General features: G+C 39.0%; 1 protein-coding gene across 1 annotated transcript in view; it reads right to left on the bottom strand.

Moving 5' to 3' along the window:
* Positions 1-610: 610 nt before the first annotated feature.
* trpc1 (transient receptor potential cation channel, subfamily C, member 1) overlaps positions 611-20,276 on the bottom strand; it is a 33,570-nt gene continuing 13,904 nt past the window's right edge. Inside the window, exons 8-13 of the mRNA XM_002937099.5 lie at positions 18,570-18,709; positions 16,784-16,927; positions 10,878-11,053; positions 8,098-8,299; positions 5,808-6,002; positions 611-2,406 (exon numbers count right to left, since the gene is read on the bottom strand). Of these exons, the coding sequence (XP_002937145.3) occupies positions 2,179-2,406; positions 5,808-6,002; positions 8,098-8,299; positions 10,878-11,053; positions 16,784-16,927; positions 18,570-18,709 (1,085 nt within the window). The 3' untranslated portion in view covers positions 611-2,178. The remainder of the gene's footprint in view (positions 2,407-5,807; positions 6,003-8,097; positions 8,300-10,877; positions 11,054-16,783; positions 16,928-18,569; positions 18,710-20,276) is intronic.

Below are 20,276 nucleotides of genomic sequence, written 5' to 3'. Positions count from 1 at the left end.
CACAAGTTCTGAACTTTCTGATCCTCTGAGTGTTATTGTGTGGTGTGAAAATCACTAAGAGAACCTTTAAAACACTTGCAACAAAATGAGATGGCAAATTAAAAAATCTAACAAACTGATTAGGCCTACATATGTGGTTGATCTGGCACTGCACGGACCCAGGCTCCTGCCTGTGGTCAAAGCATTCTGCAGTGGGCCACCTTTCACCTTTTTCTGAATAAAATAAAAATACTATCCTTTCTATATCTGCTACTTAATCCATGTTAAAGACACTGGCACTGTGGCTAGTAAACACTGCTAGGTAGAAACGCTATCAAAATGCCACTTTTTGTGAGTTCATAATATATTTTAATATATTATTATATCAGAAAATTTAATCACTTTGCTTGCGTTTAAATGTCCCTACATCTGTATATCAGAAATGTGTCTCAAACGCAGGTCAAAAGCACAAATAGGGCCGTAAGGTATGGCAATGCAAGCCATGCAATCCAAATCAGCAGGGGATTGAGTTACATTTAGTAGTGTATGTGCACAATGGCACAACATATGATATCCCCTCTGGAAATGAATTGCATTGAAATCCCAACCAATAATATCATACAAAAGAATACAGAATGAAACTTTTAACTCTTTAATAAGAACCAGAGTGGAAAATTACTCTTTTTATAAGTGTTCCAAAATAATGGGGGAAAAAATTCAAACAAGGCAAAAAAGTCTAAATTAGACTCTTACTGAAAGTCAAAACAGACCAACATTTCCCCATGCACGTTGGGATATTGTGAATCTACATAAAGGCTGCCCAGCCTCAGAAGAGAAGTGCAAGCCCTTATGCACAAATGGGAACGCAGGAGTTACGTGATCCTCCCTTTCTTCTCTTTTACCCACGTGAACAGACTGAAACATCGAATTGATGCAGCATTTCAGTCCACTGCCGTGTCTTATCTGCTGTGTTTCAGTGTGCTTCTGTGGGTATGATCATGGCATGGAAAACCATTCATATGACTCAAATCCTTGTTTTGGCATCAAAAACCATTCAGTATTTCACAGTTTATTAAATGTCACCTGATACGTACATCAGTTTCTTACAGCAATCATGCTGGGTGCTATGACTGCTGCACTGGCTCTGGATACAATAGAAACATAAAAGCTCTTTCTATATACAGTTCTATATCTTACAGACTAACAAAGGTTCACTCTTGTGTATATTCAGTTTTGCTGGATTTGGATAGAATTGCTTGGGATGATTATACAGCATTAGTGAATGTACCCTTGGGCACAAACCCACAGGACGAAGGGAAATCAATCAACATTGGAAAAAAATGCACAGCACAGCAAACATGGCTACGTACCCTAAATAAAAGCTCCAATTAACTGATGGCTAATTCAAAGTAAGGAAAAAATAAATGTCCATCAGAATTGAATATAAAACATCATTAGTGCGGTGCTCTGATTTTGTGCGACACTGCATATTGTAAATGGGTAAGAGACTTTTACAATGGCCTATGATGTTTACTGGCAAAAGTGTTGCAGCTTGGCTTAAGGAGCGACAGAATATTGTTGGTGTCAATTTATGAAGTTCAGCATGTAAAGGGTTAAAGGCATGTATCAAGTATATTTAGTGGTAAATATTATATGGGCAGGACCAGTTAGAGATGGGTGGGGGTTTGCAATACAGAGCAGATCTAAGGCGCACATCTTGGGAGGGAGTTAGAATACAATAATAAGGGATGCCCAGCTGGGCACGTGCACTTATAGGGTTACAGGTTGTACATGCCTGATGTATATTCCAAAGGGACATCTCTGATGCCCTCCCTTAAAAGTGGCCCTTAGCCTGGCCTTGTGCAAATTGAGTGTCTATTGTTATATAACCCTGTGTGAATGCAAATACGGGTTCATGTATATAACTAATCCATATAATGAAAAAAAACCATAAAACATGGAACTAATATAATAATAAATAATATATATTACTCTAGGAATAGATAATTGCCTGTGAATAACACCAAATGTGACTGAAAATACTGACCAAAGGAAGTGTAGGAAGGCATAGGTCACCTTTTGATGGAAAAGAATCTCAGCAAAGTCAGTAAGTGAAACTCCTAGTGGGTAATGTTATAACAGGCGTAAAGTCTGCGCTAGGTCCAGCAGCCCATAGCAACCTGTTATTACATTACCATCCTAGTTCCTTGGGTAGAACATCGCGTATTTGGAGGTGCGGAAGCCAAGCAGGTCCCTCATCTCATTCCTAAATTTTGAGAGATCCTGACGGAGCTCATTTAGGTTTTCCACGGTGGCCTGGTCAGTGCTTTGCATTTTCTGTCTCATGGAGGTGAGATAGCGATGCACAAGGCAGCACATCACTTTCTGATAGTTCTCATCCCGCTTCTGCCTCAGGCTCTTCCACTCCTGAAATTAGAAACAAACAGAATACAATGATGTTGATGAATCCTTCTCACACATATAACATTCAATCAAATAAACTAAGGAGATTAGCTTTTACTTTTTTTTATAATGTATACACAATATGTTTGTATGTATTTATAATATGGGAGAATATAGGGGCAATGTAATAAATTATATTATTTCCAAACCCATTAAAAACTGATCTAGGAAGTGAATATCTTAGATCAATATATGAATGTAGCACACAATGAACTAAATATGCTGGTCATATATCCTTGCTTTAGGAAATGATTTTAAGTTTGCTAGTTTCAATTGTCTGGTAACCCATAGAAACCAATCAGCAGGTAACATTTACTGGATAGCTGTTTAAAAACATTTGATTGGTTGCTATGGGTTACTAGGTGTGGGCAAACATATAACTTTTTATTACATTACCTCAAAACACTTTGGCAGTAGCAATAAGAGAAGACAGCAGGAACTACTGTAATTGTTTTCAAATTAATAGTTTAACACATTTTATAATGTTTAGCCTGCATGGTTCATAATTTAGGCTAGAAAGGCAGACATCTGATGAGGAATACTGTCATGGGAAAACATGTTTTTTCAAAACACATCAGTTAATAGAGCTTCTCCAGCTGAATTCTGTATTGAAATCTGTTTTTTAAAAGCCCAAATAGATTTTGTTATATTTAATTTAGAAAATTTTACATGGGGCTAACCATATTCTTCATTTCCCAGGGTGTCACAGCCATGTGAGTGGCACTGTGATTAACTTCAGTCACACTTTACTGCTGAGCAGCCAATCAGAACAATGGGAAGGGAGCAAGATGGCAGCTCCCAGTAGATATCAGAATAGCACTCAATAGTAAGAAATCCAAGTCCGGCTTGGGACTCCTCCAGTTACATGGGAGTAGGAGAAACAATAGGTTACCTGAAAGCAGTTCTAATGTGTAGCGCTGGCTCCTTCTGAAAGCTCAGACTCAGGCACAATGCACTGAGATGGCGCCTACTCACCAATATTAAAGCTAAAAAAATACATTTGTTGGTTCAAGAATAACATTTTAAATGGTAGAGTGAATTATTTGCTATGTAAACAGTGTCATTTAGAAACACAAAGTACACCATAAAAATCAAGACAGAATCTTTTTTAACCAAAAGCAGGGCTGCCATCAGTAATCATACTATCAAGTAAGCCCTTCCTCAAGGGACCCCAATAATTAGTCCACCGGGCACCTGGGCCCCCTGGGTGGTGGGCCCCACCAACAAATAAAATAAGGGGCCCTTACACACTGACATGACCATGATCTGCAATGGTGACTCCTCAGTTAAACCAAAACTCCATCCATGATCAACCCAAACCCCACCCAATGCCCCACAGGCGCGGGGGCCCCCTGCCCCTTGTGCAAATCTTGCCTTGCCATCTTGCGGATGCACGCCCCCAAAAGATTTTTGCAGGGGGCCCAGTATATTGAAGGTACACCACTACAATGTTTATTGATATAGTTGTATCACCAAATTATTGTAATTAATAGAATTATTCTATAGTTATATAAATTTAATGAATTAATGAATAATGAATAATGAATTCTATAGTTTGGTTCATTTTCTTTGAGAAAGCCATATGTATAAACAGAATGCACTGTGTGGGATAAATTTTCCGGAACATTCACACAATGACCTCATGTTGTTATTCGGATTTGTTGGGGTGGATCTGGAAAAGCTGATCTGTGCACTGGGTGAAGATGTTAAGCTGAGATCATCCATTAGTGATATCATTATTTCAGCTTCCAGCAGGTGTCACAACCCCAGTTTGTCAATGCGGATGCTGAAGGGGTTAAGATAGAGTAAATAACTTTTCCTGAAAACCTGTGGCATAACACTAATAAATAAGGGGTGCTATCTTGCAGGATTACCAGCTGACATATAGGGGCACATTTACTAACCCACGAACGGGCCGAATGTGTCCGATTGCGTTTTTTTCGTAATGATCGGTATTTTGCGATTTTTTCGGAAATTATCGCGACTTTTTCGTTACCAATACGATTTGTGTGAAAAAACGCGAGTTTTTCGTAGCCATTCCGAAAGTTGAGCAAAATCTGGCGATTTTTTTCGTAGCGTTAAAACTTGTGCGAAAAGTCGCGATTTTTTCGTAGAGTTAAGTTTTAACGATATGAAAAAATCGGCAGATTTTGTGCAACTTTCGGAATGGCTACGGAAAATTCGCGTTTTTTCGCGCAAATCGTATTGGTAACGAAAAAGTCGCGATAATTTCCGAAAAGTCGTAAAGGCGCCGAAAAAATCGCAAAAAATACGAAAAAGTCGCAAAATGTTCGTTTTCCAATCGGAATTTTTCCAATTCGGATTCGAATTCGTGTCTTAGTAAATCAGCCCCCTAGAATGCAGATGCCCCTGCATAACTATATCTGCTCCAGAAAGGCTGCTTCTAGAGTAATTACTGCTTTGTGTCATGCACAGACCAGATGAGCCTATAGATTAGCTCTATAGCCCACCTCTGCCCCACACAACCAAAGAACATAGTGAGATGCATTTTTGGGCCATGAATAGTTTTATTGCAATCAACCCAGGGAAGTATCTATAGATAAAGAATAACTAAGTTATAGGGGGGCACATATAGGGGAAAGTTACCATCTATTTAGGCCACTGGTCACATCAAACTGCACCATTGCCTTTAGGGCTAAACAGAGAGGATCTTGGACACAAATTGCCATGGGTTATTGCCCAGGTGCAAATGTGCTCAGTGTTCATAAATAAGCCATGCTTCTTTTAGGGCTCTGGCACACGGGGAGATTAGTTGCCTGCGACAAATCTCCCTGTTTGCGGGTGACTAATCTCCCCGAAATGCCATCCCACCGGCGAAAATGTAAATCGCCGGTGGGATGGCATACACAGTGACGCAATTTCAGTGAAATCGCGGAAGTTTCCTCTCAAGGCATCCCACTGGCGATTTACATTTTCGCCGGTGGGATGGCATTTGGGGGAGATTAGTCGCCCACGAACAAGGAGATTTGTCGTGGGCGACTAATCTCCCCATGTGCCAGAGCCCTTAGGGATTATAACACAAAAGGATTATTATGGGAAGTGATATGGAAGGTTACAGACAGTCAGCATGAGAGATAACCACAGCTTAGTCAAGGCTAAAACTGCAAGCTAAACTAATAACACCTTCATTTTCATGTATATAAATAATCTTCCTAAGCTTCAACGATGGCACTACTCAAATAAGTAAAACAATAATAATAAATAAAGTAAAACAATTCTAAGTAAAACAATTATAAACCAACCCTTTATACAAACACAAAAATGCAAGATAAATGTATAGTGTTGGTTTAATGTCTACAATTACATAACTTTGCTGCAATTATTCCTACAGGGCTCTTCTTTACCTTAAGGCTGTTCTGACGTTTGACCCTCCCAGTAGTTGTATGAGAGCAGATCCATTTACTGATGCTGTTGAAAAGATAGCAGATAGTCTTGGGAGAAGGAACAATGTTGAAGGGTGGAGGCAGCGTGCATTTGTCATCAAAGTAGCTCAGCCAGAGCTTGGCCCGGGCAAACTTCCACTCCTTGTCCTCATGATTCTAGAACAACAATAAAATAATAAATAAATATACAGTACATCAAACAACTGAAATAAATAAATATACATCAAACAATTGAAATAAATAAATATACATCAAACAACTGAAAGGAAGTACAGTTTAAAGAAACTGAACACACGGCAGCATCCATTAGAAGTTTTTAACATTAAATGTATCGGTGATGATCCCAATTAGTCTTTGGCAGACAAATAAAGGAACAGTCACCAAAATTCAGGCCGCACTTGCTTAGGAAACAGAATGTCCATATTGTAAACAAGCCGGACTAAGTAGTATTGCCACCCAAGGCAATACTACGTCTCACCCAGGACCTTATCATCCTGCCCTCTGCACAAAATATTGTTGTTGCTGCTATCCACCACTCCCCCAAGCTGTCATTTGCTTTCTCAGTGTTCTCCCAGCAGGTCTGGTCTGCAAATTTGACCATGACTGCCCCCCCACGACTGTGCCCTAGGCAGACGCTTACCCTCCCTATCCCTATATCTGAACCTGACTGTAAAACATACATTTATCAAGAAACCAGATTTTTTTTTACATAATGAGCTTTAGTAATTACACAAGCTTTCATGACTGCAGAAAGCAGGATTCCCAGATTTTAGAATACCATATAGAGCAGGGGTGTACAAATAAGTATTCACACCAATTCTTTCTCATCTACTACTTTTTGGCCCCAATGGGGGCAGCCAAAAATGGTGGAATGCTTTGGCTTAATGGGATACATCAAGAAGGACATCCTAAAGGACTCCAAATCGACAGCCCAAGCATACATACAGGTATATAAAAAGAGTAGTAGTCACATCCTTGTGTTAAAATGACCTTGTCATCTCAGTCCCAGAACTTAGTAGAAAAGTAGTAGCCTTTTTAGCAGTATTAGCCTTATTAGAAAACAATTACACTGTGTCCCCAAGGTTATTCAATAGAGAAGGAAATCTGAGCTACCAAACCTGCTGCTTAACCATCTGCTTTAGATGTGGCCTGCAGCAGAGCAACAGGAGCTCCACTTGCCAAACCCAGGGAGAGGAATCCAAAAAAAAGTCTGTGCTAATTACAGTGGAACTGAATCATGAGAAGAATACAAAGCTCTTGTGATGTAACTGGCAGCAAGGAGACCAATGTTAAAAGGCCAGTTACAAGGAGAGTTAGAAGTCTGCAATAGACAACAATGTCGTCAAGAAACCTTAAGCAATGTTAACAGCTGCATTCAATATAAAATATATCTAGCTAGTCTAAGGTATAGGGCTGGAAATGTTGCTGAGAACCTGAGAATTTATGTAGCAAAGCAATGATAAATCTCATTAAAGGTGCTAATCCACAGTTAGGTTTGGCCATTCTAAATTTGTTTTTAGTTAAGTCAGTACAAATATCAGTTCATGGTGACTGGTTGTGTGGTCATTGTCTGTTTGGCCCTAAAAATTATCAAATGTTTTAAATGCCCTGGAAAAATCAGGACAACAACAATGACGTTGTATAGGGAATTGGTATTATGTAAAGTATTAAGAGTTGAAAATGTCATAAGAAATAAGTATTTCCTAGAAATGTGTGTAGTTTGAATAAAAGAGGAATGTTAATTGTTTCCTTTAGCCACTGAAGCAAAGTAAATCATAGAATTTCTCAGTGGTATGTCAATGACTTCCCATATGATGAGTTGGGTTATAAAGAAATGTGCTATAATACCTTCTGGAAAGGAAATGAGATCATATTAAGTGTTCAGAAGGTTGTATTGGGGTTATTCCAAAAATGAATGGTTTGAAGATGACACAGAATTATTCAGAAAGTCAACAGCAGGGAACAATCATGTTAATAGCCACTGTTTTTGGACTTTAGCTGGTAAAGGTCACTGACTAAAACAATAGCATAAGGTCTGAAATCTCACATCATCAAAAAAGCACAGTTAGCCCATCGTGAAAACGTTCTTTAGCTAATCCTTTGCCTCAGTCCCCGCAGTGCACCCCACAGGTATTTCCTGTCTGACCTGGCCACACTGCAGCATCTTTAGCAGTGGGGACTTCAGCCTGTGGAAAGGGACATAGTATGAATTCTGAATAGACATTTAGAGAGAATTATAAAGGCCACTTACAGCTATAAGTTGGAAGCTTTTGTGAAGCATAGCTACTAGGAGCTTGGTGAGCACAATCACAACAACCACATTGTATGTTCCTACAATGAGTGCTCCTACAAAAGACTGAAGCTCTTCGCTGAAACTGAACCTAGTGACAAAAAGAGCCACGTGTGCCAAGGAAAAGATGTACCAAAACAGAGCATAACATGTCCCAGTGAACCTGCAAACAGAGAAAGATACCATTTTATTGAATATTATTGACCAGTCAGCTTTGTCTATTTTCACCACTTGCACTACAAGGAAAAATGAATAGGTGAATATATAACAACATAGTAATCTCTTAATTCTTATTTCCTTTTATAAAGGCTTTCCTTACTGAAAATACAGATTCAATATTACCTTTTACTGTTGTTGTCGTGGGTGGGTTGCTACAACCTCTATTATTGCCTACCATAGCCCTGCTGTTATATTGTACTATGTGGTTGGTAATGAAGTACTTAGAGCATAAGAGCAGCAGATTTTTGCTTGCCTCCTTCTAAGCTCTGATTCCCCCATTTACTGTGTTAATTTCCTTAATTTTATATTCTCTAAATTCTGCTCATTTTTCAGCATCTCTTGCTCCTCTTCCACCATCTCTGAAATAAAATGTAAAAGTTAGATACTACATTTCTCCTCTTGTTTTGACTCTTTCTTACTCTTCCTTTCCCCACCCCTCCCTGTATCTTATTCACTGCTCATTTTGCTGTGTACTTCAAGAGACATAATAATGTAATCCGATATTACATTACTCAGCAGCAATGATGAGCCAATATTTTTGCCAGGCATGGATTTGCAGCGAATTTCTGCTTGTTGGCACTGCCAAATTGTTTTGCAAAACTTATGCAAAAAAAAAAAAAGGCGCGGTCGCATCAAATAACAGCATTTCACAAATTTTTCTATAATTTTGCTAATTTTTTGGTGAAGCAAAATGGGACAGATTGGGAAATGGGATTGCTCTTAGCTGTCCTCCATTCCAGTACAATCTGTTCTGTGGTGTTTCCCCATGTATTTTAAGAGGTAGCTCCCAAACTTCAGGTTTCATCACATCTTGCTCCATGCCCTGTTCCACAATATCACCCTCTTTTTTAAAGTTTTTTCTGATCTTTTTAATTTTTACAATCCTTTTGTCTTTGATAGGATCTTGCCCTGTCAATTAAGGGCTCTGGTACACGGGGAGATTAGTCGCCCGTGGCAAAACTCCCTGCTCGCGGGCGACTAATCTCCCCGAGTTGCCTTCCCCCTGCCATCCCACCGGCGAACATGTAAGTCGCCGGCGGGATGGCAGACGCGGCGGGGCGATTTCGGGAAATCGCCGAAAAAGCCTTGCGAGTCTTTTTTGGCGATTTGCGCAGAATCGCGCCGCCGGGTCTGCCATCCCGCCGGCGACTTACATGTTCGCCGGTGGGATGGCAGGGGGAAGGCAACTCGGGGAGATTAGTCGCCCACGAGCAGGGAGTTTTGCCGCGGGCGACTAATCTCCCCGTGTACCAGAGCCCTAAAGCATGCACTAATCATCACTATAACTAATAAACAGTAACCTGTCTCCCTTCTCTATGTCTTCATTTTTTTCTAATCCACTTGAGAGCTTAGTAAATACCAGATGACCTACTTTCTCTCTAATTGTGGCTTGCTCAACCAACTACAATCTGATTTTCAGCCACAACATTACAAAGAAACAGTTCTAACACCATTTACCAATGACCTGCTATCTACAGCAGCTTTTCACACCAACAATGACCCTCTCCTCCTCCAGTTTCTTAAATTTTCTTCCTACCTAAATGGGTAATATACACCCTTTTTTAACATGAGCTAAATGAATAGGGATTGTGCTGAACATACTTCCTGCCTTTTTTTTTTAATGACTGGCTTTTCTAATTTTGTAACCTAAAAAATTGCCACTTCTTACTGTCCAAATTCCTTTTGTGCCGAGTCAATGTTTGCAGAATATAAGCTGATAAAACAAAAAATGAACTGCTACTTATAATAAAGGCAGTCCTACAGCTTAATATGACACAAACTGTCAGGAAAAGTCTATACATAGTCTTCTCTTCATATACAATGCATACATATAAAGGGGAGATATTAAGTAGGTCAGCTGGCTTTCAAGGATGCATTGATAGCTTTAGAATAGAATGGGGGAGGGTAAAACAGTCACAATTAGCCTATGCCTTTATTTATTTTTTTTGTAATCTGGTTGTGAGTGATAGGACTTTTGGATGTGACAGACACCATAGCGTCGTGAAATAGATAGGATAACAATTACAAGCAGCCTAAGCTCAAATATGTGTGTTCCCCTTTGATTAACACCAAAAATAAGGATTCCTTTTAAAAGGTGCAGAAGCCAGCCTTAAATTTGACAATACTTAATACTATTAACAATGGCCTTTTGTTATCAGGAACCTCTGATGTATCGCTACTCAAGCAAGAGACTACACTGTCGTAGTTGTAGGAGGCTGTAGTTGTAGGGTTGTAGAAGGCTGGGAAAGTGCAAAGCATTGTTATTTAAAGTGCCAATATGCTTTACTCACACATAAATACAGTATAAGCGAAATGTTCACTGGCCACTGTGCCATTACTTTCATTCTAAAGTATAAAGCATAAAGTATAGTTCTATTAATGGACAATAAAATATTATTTATTAATGCTGCTGAGTCAATTTGAGCATTTATATAGTAAACAGGTTTATTACAATTCTCACTGCTATAGGTTACTGCTTTTATCATCCTGGAAGTCATGTAATGAGCACTCTTTATACTTACGAGTGGAAAGCGTCATTGCTTTGTTGCTCACAGAAAATCCCCACACAGTCCTTCTGCTCATTGGTGGTGTAGCCTTTATCATACAGCTGGGTAAGACCGATGGTGAAGGAGAACAGCACAAGAAGGAACATGCCCAGAAACTTCCCAAAGTCTTGCAGCATCTGACCCATGGAAATCTGCAATAACCAATACTAACATGAGATTTTCAGTAGACAGTAGGGCTTCATAAGCCACATTATAATTAACAATGTCACTCCTGCACAAAGCAGACTGGGGATAATTTGGCATCTCTGCTATCATAAAGCCTTCCATATAAGCAAGGATACATGTGCTGTCTAACAAACATTATAAAGTACTCCAATCAGATAGGCTAGTAAATCTGTTCATGTTATTGTCATATTTGTCCTTGTAAACCATTTGTATGACAGCTAAAAGATTGCCTGTTAGCTTGTATTACCCAGTTTGACCCATGTGTGCTGCCATACTAGGCAGTGACCTGCCTGTTTGGCCAAACAGACTGTATATAACTACCATTAGAGTCCACTATTAATCAGTCCCACAATTTTCTTTGCTTCTCCTAATTATTATTATAAAATCACATAATATAACTCATAATTATGTATAACTGATAATAATAATAATCACATATATGTGCAAGAGCTGTACCTCAACATCCTTCTAGACCTTGAACTCTAGATGTGCTTTTATTTTACAGTTCTACCATGTGATTGCTCTTCCCTGCATCTCCAGTACAAAGCAAGGATATCGGACCCCTTATCCGGAAACCCATTATCCAGAAACCCATTATCCGGAAACCCATTATCCAGATAGTTCCAAATTACGGAAAGGCCATCTCCCATAGACTCCATTGTAATAAAATAATTCACATTCTTAAAAATGGATTCCTTTTTCTTTGTAATAATAAAACTGTATCTGGTACTTGATCTCAACTAAGATATAATTAACCCTTACTGGAGGCAAAACAATCCTATTGGGTTTAATTATTGTTTAAATCATTTTTGAATAGACTAAAGGTAGGTGATCCGAATTATGGAAAGACCCCTTATCCGGAAAACCCCCAGGTCCCAAGCATTCTGGATAATGGGTCCCATACCTGTATTTAAACATTAACAGAATTCAAAATGCATGCTAACATGATATCTTAGATTCCTGACAGGGTTAATGGATCATATTCAGGCTGATATAACACATTCATTTCTCTTCATAATGTTTCTAATGATTCATACTGGTGTGATATGCTCTAGAAAGCATTTGGCAGTGTGGGAGTTCTCCTTCTGTAGCAGTTGGCATTTTTCAAGCATCAAAGCACATGTAACAGCACTAATCCTATTCTTTTTGGAGGGCACATTGGGCCAGAAATGGTACATTTAACAGAAAATCAATTACACAAGACTTAAATGAACCAGAGAAATATAATATATATACACACATTAAATACTTAGTTAGTCTTTTTTCATTTTTTTATATATATAGTTGTGTTTTTCACAGTATTTTGACCACAACATGTGTGGTCTGACACAGCAGTACCATTGTAACTGGAAAAGTTAAGTTTCCTGCCTCCGATGATGCGGCAGCAGGATCATTAAATAGTATCCATACATGTGAACAATTTTGATATCTAAATTATGAACCATAGCTCTTGCTTTGTCACATTGTTATATTTGTTTTATAGCAACGGCCCACCAGCAAAAACATGTCTACAGCATGGTTGTTGCTATAGTGCACTTGACACAAGCTGTAATATCAAAGCACCTGTTTTTTGGTGCAAATTGCATTTTTGCAAAGGCAGAATTCCATCGATTCCAAACTTCATGTACTCTGGGCTCCAGTTCTTAGTGTCAAGGATAGCAGAAGTATAGGATCCATTATATGGGAACCTGTTATCCAGCAAGCTACTAATTGTGCAAAGGTCATCTTCTGTAGACTCCATTTAATCAAATAATTATTATTATTTTTTTTTAAATGCTACCTTTTTCTCTGTAATAATAAAACAGTACATTACACTTGATCCCAACTAAGATATAATGAATCATTATTGGAGGCAAAACAATTCTATTTTCTTTATTTTTTAGTAGATTTAATGTATGGTGGTCCAAATTACAGAAAGATCCCTAATCTGTAAAACCTCAGGTTCCAAGCATTCTGGAGAACAGGTCCCATACCTGTATGAAAAGTTTGAAGTTGCAGAGCAGTGCTAAAGAAATGCAGTAGGTAAGTAAGTGAAACTCACAAATAACATTTCTTTGCTTTCCTTTGAGCACTTTACTATTAAAGTGTTTCATTTTAAAGCTAGAAAAATCACAATAAGGCGAGCCTCTATTCCACTATTCTACCAATTTTGACATCAGCTACAGTGTATTTGCTCATCCCTGCAAGTGATTAACAACATCCCTTCAGAACCTGACAGCCCTAACAAATAGGATTAACGTCTATGTTTCATATTTTTTTAGTTACTATTTATGCCAAAATAATAATTGTTGGTTGCTAAGCATTACAAAACACTTCCAATGCTTGCTGAGCATTAAAAAAAAGTTTCCAGTCCTCAAGGGCTCTTCTATATCAGATATTAAAGAAACGCTTTAAATAACTTAAGCCCAAAGAGGTAAAGGCATTCTGCATTACTATATGAACATCTACACATATTTAAAAATAGATCATACTCTTTGAACTTTGAGTCCAACACGTGGAAAGTCTCATAAAAAAGGTGACTTTAGATCTTTATTGGTTACTAGATAGCATATAGGCCACACTGTTTATGAGTGAATGGTGCGACTGTGTACTGCATCGATGGAAAAAAAATAACTGAAGAAATGTTATATGTGTAAAGCAGCATATTGCATAAAGCTGTGGCACTATAAATGAACTGAGTGTGTGGACAGTATGTTAAGTATGTGTCATGCACTGTAAGTCTAGTGGCAAAAACTCTCAATTCTTTTTAAAAGGATAGTAAATACATGCAGGTTTTTAATGAAAGGGTTAATGAGAGTTTAAAGGTAAACGCATACATAAACAGTTGGGTCAAATTATAAGGTTTGTTACTTCAAATTATTATGAGGATTGTCCCCATAGAGGGACTTTTACTTATCTCATAGACAGTGATATTAAAATAAAACAAAGTGGCACAATGCTTATCCCTGCTGCGCTGGGGTTCTAGATTCACTTTCATCCATGACACTATCTTTAATAATCTTTGCATGTTCTCCCAATGGGAGAACATACATAGGAGCAGGTTAATTAGATCCTGAAAAATTGGACCTACTGTGTGTAAAAGTGATAGGGGCGTTAGACTGTAAGCTTCAATGGGGCAGGGGCTGACATGGAAGATTTATAATATTTGTTACATGCTGAAGAAATGTGTAAGAATAATAAGACAACTCTCTATTTGGGCTCATTTACCAAATACAAATTGTGTCAGTATTCCAGTTGTGCTGAGTGTGTTCAGTGCTGTTCCCACTGATATGCTACCCCTAGCAGATTCACTTTGCACACAAACACGTTATCCCAGGAGCACTAACCTATAGCAACCAATCAACAGCTAGTATTTACTGGTCATCTGTTTAAAAACCAATGTCTTATTAGTTGCCATGGGTCTATTGATTATCTGTTCCTTTTCCTTCATCGTAAAAATAATTGCAATGTGTGCCATTAGGCTTTAGTTCTGTTAAATTACGGCCAGTGGCGTAACTGCTCTGCTCCGGGCCCAGGGTCGGACTGGGGGGTGCAGGGCCCACCGGGGCTCCTGCCCCAGGGGCCCTGCAGGTGCCCCAGCCAGCTTTGTCCCCTACCCCCCCAGGGGCCCCCTAACCCCCCCACCGGGGCCCAGTCCGACCCTGTCCGGGCCCCCCTGCAAAAAAAATCATCAAAGGAGCCCAGCACAGAGCAGCAGACTTACCAGGGCCCCCACCCTAATACATCCTCCTTCTGCCCTAACATGTATAAACCCCTGCTTCCTACCCGCTCTCCTACCTCGTAGCCACAGTGGAGTGGGGATTTGTATGTAAAATGGAGCAAGCAGACCCTGTGGGCCGGGCCCCCCTGTTCCCCAGGCACCCCGTGACCGCAGGGTCTGCTTCCTCTATTGTTACGCCACTGATGATGGCATAGTTGGTTCAAACTAGGGTTATTAGACAAGATTCAGACTAATCTCTTTCGGATGTTTTTCCACCTGCTTTACACACAGATTTATTCCCCCTGGGATGCTGCTAATTTGTATATGCAAATTTGGATGTGATTCAGCATTTAATAAATCCTTCATAGAGATTGGTTATTTGTCCGAATCCGGCAAAAATGAATTTGGTGCGTCCCTAGACTCATTTACTAATATAGGTGCTAAATGACATTGGTGTAACTGCAATAGTAACCATACAGTAAATAGTGCTGAACAATCTACTCCAAGTTAGAAGCACTTATTTATAAAATCAGTCTCCTTTCTAAATGAGCCCTTGGGTGTTTGCTCTGTTTTGTGTCACAGGGTTAAAGAAAGGGACCTGTATAATATATTATATATGCCTGTAGTTTAAACAGTAGCTTATTTAGAGAGTTAAAACCAAAATCTGCTTTTAAGCTCACTTCTCCTGCTTGTGACAGGCCGAGCATGATTGATGACATAATTTCCATGATGAAAATCTACTGAGTGTCCCATGGCTCTAATTCTAGAGAATCATGAGAAAAGCCTATGTTTTCCATTAAAATCCCACAAATTTGTTATATCTTTAACTCGCTCAGAGGCTTATACTGTACTTTGTTACCTTTAGGGCAGCTATTAGCTACACCCGGGCAGAGTTAATGAAAAAACCTCCACAAATCTTTATACTTTTCAGCTATATTAAATAAAAAACTAGATCAACTTATTACCTTAAAACATTTTCTGTTGAAAATATTACGGACTGACAAATTAATTAACTCCTTGTTTTTTTTTAATTCCCTTGAAAATATGTCTTTGCATGCAGAATTTCATCAGGTGGAAAGCCCAGGCAAGTACTGTGTTTAACCACAGATGCTGTTCATAGTGGTTTTGCATGGCCCCCAAGTGACCAATTGCAGCCCAATGGGTTGTTCATAGTAATTTGAACAGCCCATTTTTGCCCACCACTTGGTGGCCAAATCAGGCCAAGATCAACTAAAGTAAGCCACCTGATACACATGTGAATACTGCCCAAGGCCCGGACAAACAATATACAATATCAGATGAAGCCCTAATGACATGAAATGCATTAGGAGGGAGGAGCTCAGGGAGCCTTTTGGAATGGTTAATTATTTGAATTTGGATAAATTTATTTTATGATTGTTTTGTGTACCAGTTAATTATTTGAATTTGGATAAATTTATTTTATGATTGTTTTGTGTACCAGTTAATTATTTGAATTTGGATAAATTTATTTTATGATTGTTTTGTGCACCAAATAAACCTTTCATGTGGCACCATGTAGGTACAACACTGATAAAGGGCAAATAGTGAACCCTGTTTTCTAACAACAGCAATGCTTTTGCAATAGATTATATTTACTGTAAGCTGCATATATATAATTTTGTATAATTTGTTACTGGCCCCACAGCAAATTATTTTAGGGCCCCATGGTGTCCACAGGTTGTCCTGCTTTACCAATATAAATTGAAATTGTTCATTAATTAGGGCCTTATGGGGCCCTCTATACCCCCTGGCCCTCCTCGCAACCGCAGGGTCTGCTTCCTCTGTAGTTACGCCCCTGGCCGTTTTGTTCTTTAAGAGACTTTTGATTAGCTGTGCTCCACTTGTGAACTGAGTTTTTTAAATTTGAATTTGAGTTTTGGCTTTCTATCAAGCAAAAACACTTTCTAGCTATAAAATAACTTTCAGTTACTGCTCTTTTGAACTGCTTTGAGTTTTTCCTTTACAATATTCTTACCTGAAGTGGTCCCAGGATTGAACTGGTCGTGTACATGAAGAAGAGACGGAGGTAGCTGAGCACATTGCCAAATGCAAATAGACCCTCTGCTACCAGCGTTGGATGAAAAGCATCCCAATCCTTCCTCTCTGCAATAGAATGGAACTGGCCAAGAAGGACAAAAACAAATACATATTATACATACCTTCTATAATGTATAAGGGCAATAACTTTTGTTCTACACTACAGTAATAAGAAAAAATGAAATTACATAATAATGGATACAGCACATTTACCTTTAGGGCAGATCTATGACATTGCAGAAGATTTAAGAAAAGTATGAGATACCCAAAAGAAACACTGCACTTTGCACCTTCCCTCTGGTTAATTAATACTACTACACAGTATAGTCATAAAATAAGATGTAATTTCTATTCCCAACAGATATGTCCTAAGGGAAAGACATATAAACTAGGAACTAATTTGCCTGTGATCTCAAAGTGATGCTTCATTTACTAAACTGAATTAATGGATACATATGATATATGGATACATATGGATAGCATAGACCAACTGCATACACCAAAGTGGGGTTTTCTAAGACTATAGGAAATTTTCACCCCCATTGTGCTTAAACTGTCCCTAGTATTAGAAAAGTCATCCATGCAAAGAAGAAGGAAGGAAGAAGAGAAACATTAGGCTATGTTGGTCTGCAGGGAAGTAGCTAAAAATGGGATTGACAGTGGCACGCTCTCCTTTGTGTTTTTGGGGCTGTGTTTGCTCTGCAGCCAAATTACATATGCTGCAATTGCAGCCGATGCAATAAAACAATGCAAGTGCACGTTTTTGGCAATTTTAAAAATGGGTATAGCTTTGTTTCCACTCTGCAGTGTTATTAGCATGATATTATTTTGGCCCCAAGTTTGTTGCGTCTGTTGATGATTCCCCATTGTCAACTGGCATACCTGCACACTATTTAGAACTAAATGGACACAATGGTAATATTTCTACCTAATTTTCTTCTCTCTTTCCATGAGTTATGACTCTCTAGACTTTATGCACCCTATACCAATAGTAGCTGCTCTCCATTATACCCTGTGGCAGCCCCTTGCAACAAACGAGCCAGTAATTTAAATGACTACTTATTGTAGGAGGATTATAGCAATTAAAACATAGTCTTTAGTCTAGATTCATAATCCTTTCCTTAAACAAAACCCTTTGTTCTTGTGGACATCTTCTCAGTGGAGACAGGGTCTGAAATAAATAGCCATGGATCAAGGACCATTTTTGGGCAGGTGGCACAAGCTCTTAAATCTGATCTTAGTGAGTCCAGAGAGAATATAAAATGCAAAATGAAATTCAGAAAAAAGTTTTTTTTGTACCTTCCTTAGAACAGTCAGATAGAGGTAGCTGACCAAGTATGCCTCCAGGCTTCCATTCTATTCCTGGCCTTATCACATGCATAGCAAACAAATCTGATCTGATAACAACTGTAACTAGTGGTGCACGTTTCTACCCTCTGTGTTAGATTGAAGGTGTCTCAAACGGATACATCTGTTCTACAATAAGGGGCTTCCGAGGACTGCCTTTCTTTCTATACTGCTAATGATTCTCCATTTGACATCAGGCATGTTGGTCTATACTCCTACATGTGTATCCAAAGAAAAAATAAACATGTTGCTAAGAGATGTTATTTCACTGTAATGTTTGCACATAACCAAAGTTGGGCTCCTTTCCTTTGGTTTCCCTTCCAGCAGTTCTAATTTTTGGTCTCTTGAATAGAAGTCATGATGAATACAATAATCACCTTGTTGTGAGCCACTACTTTCAGGGCAAAGGTGGCCAAGTATAAGGAATTCATGACAAAGCTAAGCTGATTTCGGGATTCTTCTAAAAAATCCTCCAGTCCATCATACCAGAGCCGCTTCACATCAGACCAAACCATCCCTGAAAAAGAAATAATATATAGAAAATCCAAGCAATATGCTTTCTCTAAACATGCCCAGCTGCTAAACTATTCTAGGATCAAACAGTTCATTCACCCTTTCATGTACTCAGGAATTTATCAAGTTATAATACATTTTTCACGTTGAATACATATTACATTCCATATTTACAATAGAACAGGTTAAGCCATATTGCTTGTTTAATTCACAGTTCATTACAGACATAACTTGCATATTTTATTTCAAATAAAGGGGGAGACTTTGGTAAGATGGAGTTGTACTTTTCCTGTTCGGATGCAGTAAATTTCTTCCTATCACATTTAAAACAGTTTCTTTAAACATACCACCATCTGGTTCATTTCAAGCAATACGCTCAGACCTACTTTGGCGCTGACTGAATTCTATAAATATTAAAAAAAAGGCTGCAAAAGAAACACTGGAGGGGTGTAATCAGGGGGCTGGAATGGAAGTGATCTCTTTGTGCAAGATTTCTGTACATAGGGATTGCCGAGAAGCTAATGGAACTATATAGCTGTAGTTCCAAAAAATATTTTATAAGTATATAAAATATTTTATAGGTTACTGAATCATGTGAAGTATTGGTGATACTGCTAAAACCTCCAGGTAGAAGGGTGCCAGCTGTGGCAAGGGCATTCGACACTTACAATTGCTAGACATGTTCTTTACATAGTTTACATGTTGCCCCATTCAGAGCTAGATGTAACTGTCTCCTAAAATTCTGGCTTCAAATAACATAGTCACATAGTAAGTTAGCTTGAAAAAAGACCATCAAGTCCATCAAGTTCAACCATAATTCCTATATTTAACATGCCTAACTGCTAGCTGACCCAGAGGAAGGCAAATAACCCCATCTGAAGCCTCTCTGATTTGCCGCAGAGGGGAAAAAATTCCTTCCTGTCTCAAAGTCCCTGGATCAACTTGTACTAACAGCTATCTCCCATAACCCTGTATTCCCTCACTTGTACTGAGAGCTATCTCCCATAACCCTGTATTCCCTCACTTGTACTGAGAGCTATCTCCCCTACCCCTGTATTCCCTCACTTGTACTGAGAGCTATCTCCCCTACCCCTGTATTCCCTCACTTGTACTGAGAGCTATCTCCCATACCCCTGTATTCCCTCACTTGTACTGAGAGCTATCTCCCATAACCCTGTATTCCCTCACTTGTACTGAGAGCTATCTCCCATACCCCTGTATTCCCTCACTTGTACTGAGAGCTATCTCCCCTACCCCTGTATTCCCTCACTTGTACTGAGAGCTATCTCCCCTACCCCTGTATTCCCTCACTTGTACTGAGAGCTATCTCCCCTACCCCTGTATTCCCTCACTTGTACTGAGAGCTATCTCCCCTACCCCTGTATTCCCTCACTTGTACTGAGAGCTATCTCCCATAACCCTGTATTTCCTCACTTGTACTGAGAGCTATCTCCCATAACCCTGTATTCCCTCACTTGTACTGAGAGCTATCTCCCATAACCCTGTATTCCCTCACTTGTACTGAGAGCTATCTCCCATAACCCTGTATTCCCTCACTTGTACTGAGAGCT

The sequence above is a fragment of the Xenopus tropicalis genome, chromosome 5 (assembly GCF_000004195.4).
Source record: "Xenopus tropicalis strain Nigerian chromosome 5, UCB_Xtro_10.0, whole genome shotgun sequence".
Lineage (NCBI taxonomy): Eukaryota > Metazoa > Chordata > Amphibia > Anura > Pipidae > Xenopus > Xenopus tropicalis.
This window is presented reverse-complemented; position numbering and strand designations above follow the sequence as displayed.